General features: G+C 42.1%; 1 protein-coding gene across 1 annotated transcript in view; it reads left to right on the forward strand.

Moving 5' to 3' along the window:
• RCL1 (RNA terminal phosphate cyclase-like 1) overlaps window positions 1-3,652 on the forward strand; it is a 64,946-nt gene that overhangs the window by 19,253 nt on the left and 42,041 nt on the right. Inside the window, exon 2 of the mRNA XM_010860718.1 lies at window positions 1,337-1,408. Coding sequence (XP_010859020.1) covers window positions 1,337-1,408 — 72 coding nt within the window. The remainder of the gene's footprint in view (window positions 1-1,336; window positions 1,409-3,652) is intronic.

A 3,652-nucleotide genomic window follows, 5' to 3' on the forward strand; every position in this document is an offset into this window, starting at 1 on the left:
CAGGCAGTCACCATGCCTTCAGTATAGAAGACTTGGTCTTCCTGTTTCCGTTCATGGGAGGGATGTTGAAGCTAAAGCTCCGTGTGTGTGTGTGTATGTGAAAGAAAGAAGAAGTGAAGTCACTCAGTCACTCCATGTGACCCCATGGACTGTAGCCCAGCAGGCTCCTCCGTCTACGGGATTTTCCAGGCAAGAATGCTGTAGTGGGTTGTATGTATATAATATCAATTCAGGAGAACTGAGAACATATACTTCTGATTCTTCTCTCTGTCTTTTCATATTTCACATTTACAATCTACCCCCTCATGTTTTAGAGAATAACCCAGCTTTTGTATTTTTTTTAATTAATTTTTTTATCGAAGGATAATTGCTTTACAGAATTTTGTTTTCTGCCAAACTCAACAGCTTTGATAACAATTTATTCATAAAAGTAACTGAAGCAATTTTTTTTTGGAAGCAAATTTAAACAAGAAAAATTCATATAAAATGCTACTGTGAAGAGAAACCTATTTATTAACATTTGGTGTTTTTTTCTTCTAATCTTTTTCATGCATTAAAAAAGTGACAATAATACTGTATATTCAGGTACCTTGTAATAAAATTAAAAACTGAACCGATTAGAAAGTTCTAGATCAATAAGATGATAGAGGAAGGGAGAAAGGGCACTTTGTTGAATGAGAGAGGCAGTGACCTTTTACTGTCTCTGAGATTGAAGGGTATTCTGCAGCAAGTAAGAGTTTGACTTTAAAACTCTTTCCTGCTTTCTATTCTTTCTCTCATTTGGCACACACTCCTGAGATCAGAACAAATGGGTGTTATGCTGCTGAAATTAATATCCCATTAGATTGCTGGTAGAGTTCCTATTTTTTGGTGGAATAAAAAAACTGAGTTGTTTTTAATAGTTCTACTAAACGTACATATGGGCTTCCTAGGTGGCTCAGTGGTAAAGAATCTGCCTGCCAGTGCAGGAGATGCAAGGGACACGAGTTCGATTCCTGGGTTGGGAAGATTCCCCTGGAGAAGGAAATGACAACTCACTCTACTACTCTTGCCTGGGATATCCCACGGACAGAGGAGCCCAGTGGGCCAAGTCCATAGGGTTGCAAAAGAGTTGGACGCTACTTAGCGACTGAACAACAGCAACAGCAAAACATACGAATGCTAGTCAGTGCTTCTCAACTGCTTCAGATTCCTTAGCCAGTGTGCTCACCCAGGTCCTGTGAAGAACCCAGTGTGATGCAGGAAGTAACCTACCCTGCACTGCAGCACTTGGATGGGATCTGCTGTCTGAAAATGACCTAATTGGAGGCCAATCAGTTTTCTTTTCTCCCCACAGATTTTGAAGCCAGCTTCATAAGACTGTTGGACAAAGTAACTAATGGTTCTCGAATTGAAATAAACCAAACAGGTAAGCTCCTTTTCTTCCCATTCCTGAAAGCACTTACATGTACTACTTAAATATTCCTCTGTTACTCACTCTTTTTGATGGTATAAATATTGTATTTGAATGGAAAGACCCAGTTTCCTGTCTGTGATATGATTGTCTGAAGATAGTATGTGATATTGCTAATTTAAGGGACATATATTTGACTTAAGGAAGTGAGAAGAGTGAAAATTTCAGATAAACAGGCAAGCACCTCCTCTCTTTTAAACAATAGAAGTGTTTTATACCTAACTTTATGTACAGCTTTTCAGTGTCCATGTAGCTTATGTTGTCACAATAAAATCTTACAACAAACTCTGAGGTAGCTGTATGTGATGAATTTTAATTTTTTTTATTTTGTCTTTTAAAATAAGTTTATATAAGTATGTGCAAAAAATGTGAAAATCCCTTCACCTGTTTCCCCTTCCATTCACTCTCCCAGGGGCAGCCATGGGGACTTTGTCCTGGTCTCCTTTGTATGTATTTGCTTCCATGGGCACTTCTGTATCTCAAACCATCAACAGGATCAGGCTGTTCATACTGTTCTGCAGCCAGCTGTTTTTTATTAGCACAGATGTCTCAGGGAATTTGCTTGCCAGGCACATGCAGGTCCATCTCAATTTTTCAGTGGCATTACATTGTATTCTGTTGTATGGATACATGATAACTTATTTGACTGTTCCCTGCTGATAAACATTTAGGTTGTTTCTAGCTTTTTGTCTAGTTTTTTTTTTTTTCCTTCTTTTTTTTTGCTATTAGAAACTGTTATCTGCATTGTATAGGTGATCATGGCAAACATGCTTTGATTGTCTCCATGAGCTATGTGCCTTTGCACATGTATTCAACAGAGGAAACTGAACTTTTCTATGTGTTTTCTGTTAAGGGAGAAACATGTATTCAACAGAGGAAACTGAACTTTTCTGTATGTTGGCTCTGTTAAGGGAGAAGACAAGCTTGGCTTTATAAGTGGCCATGGGACTTGATCTGTAGCTGCATTCAGCCATACCTCACAGAGAACAGGTTTCAGGAGTAAAACATCAGATGCCCTTTGCAAGCTATGATTCCTTTAGTCTTTCTTGATTCCTTTACTTTGAAATTGCTGGGGATGTTTTCAGTGGTTTTTATTGGTGATTCAGAGGACAAGAAATTCTGTTGTTTTGGGGTCATATCTGTTGTTTTATGGTCATATCCATAAAACCCGAGACTGCGAGCCACGCAGCAGAGCAGTTCTCCTGGATTCCCTTACCCTACTGCTCTCCACCCGGGTGCCCTTTCCCAATAAAATCTCTTGCTTTGTCAGCACATGTGTCTCCTCAGACAATTCATTTCCAAGTGTTAGACAAGAGCCCAGTTTTGGGCCCTGGAAGGGGTCTGCCTTCCTGCAACAAATGGCGACTCTGGTGGGACTCTTCTTCTCTGAGACCAACATCCTGACCACTCGGGGTACTCAGGGGCCAGCTTGCCTGCCAATGGACCAGACCCAGTGGCCGCAACTGGGACCCTTTTGTCCCTGGTCTCCTCCTGACCTGGACAACTGGCCAGAGTGCCCCGACCGGTAAGGAACAAGAGACTTTATTGACCTCTCTCCCCTTCCCTCTCTCTTTCCCCTCCTTAACCCTTCCTATCCTTCCCCATTTTTCTAGTCCCCCGGTCCTGGACACAGGAATCTGGTCGAAGGGTCCTCAGCATGAGCTGAGGATTGGAGACTGATCACCTCCTCGTGGCAGAGAATTCGAATTCTGGTTCTGGTCTGGTCTGATTTCTGGTAGGGCCGAGTTCCAGTCCTCCCTTCTCTGAAGGCCCAGGGAAAAGTCCCATAATGCCTGGGTATCTGTAGGTGGCAGGAGACGTCTGTAAGGCCACCCCTTTCGCCCCCCTCTCCCGCCTCCTCCCCCTTCTTCTTTCAACCTGGCTTCCTTTCCTTCCTTTGACATCTTTGATGTTAGTACTTGGATCTGAAGTTTTGTGTCTCTATAGGAGGTTTTCTGAGAGACTGTATTCTTATATTTAAGGGCTTCCTTGGTGGCACAGAGGTTAAAGTGTCTGCCTGCAATGTGGGAGACCTGGGTTCAATCCCTGGGTCAAGAAGATCCCCTGGAGAAGCAATTGGCAACCCACTCCAGTATTTTTGCCTGGAGAATCCCATGGATGGAGGAGCTTGGTCAGACATGACTAAGTGGCTTTATTTTCACTTTCTACAGCTTAGTTGAGAAATAAGATATTTATATG

This window comes from Bison bison, unplaced genomic scaffold (genome assembly GCF_000754665.1).
Source record: "Bison bison bison isolate TAMUID 2011002044 unplaced genomic scaffold, Bison_UMD1.0 scf7180017864469, whole genome shotgun sequence".
Taxonomy (NCBI): Eukaryota; Metazoa; Chordata; class Mammalia; order Artiodactyla; family Bovidae; genus Bison; species Bison bison.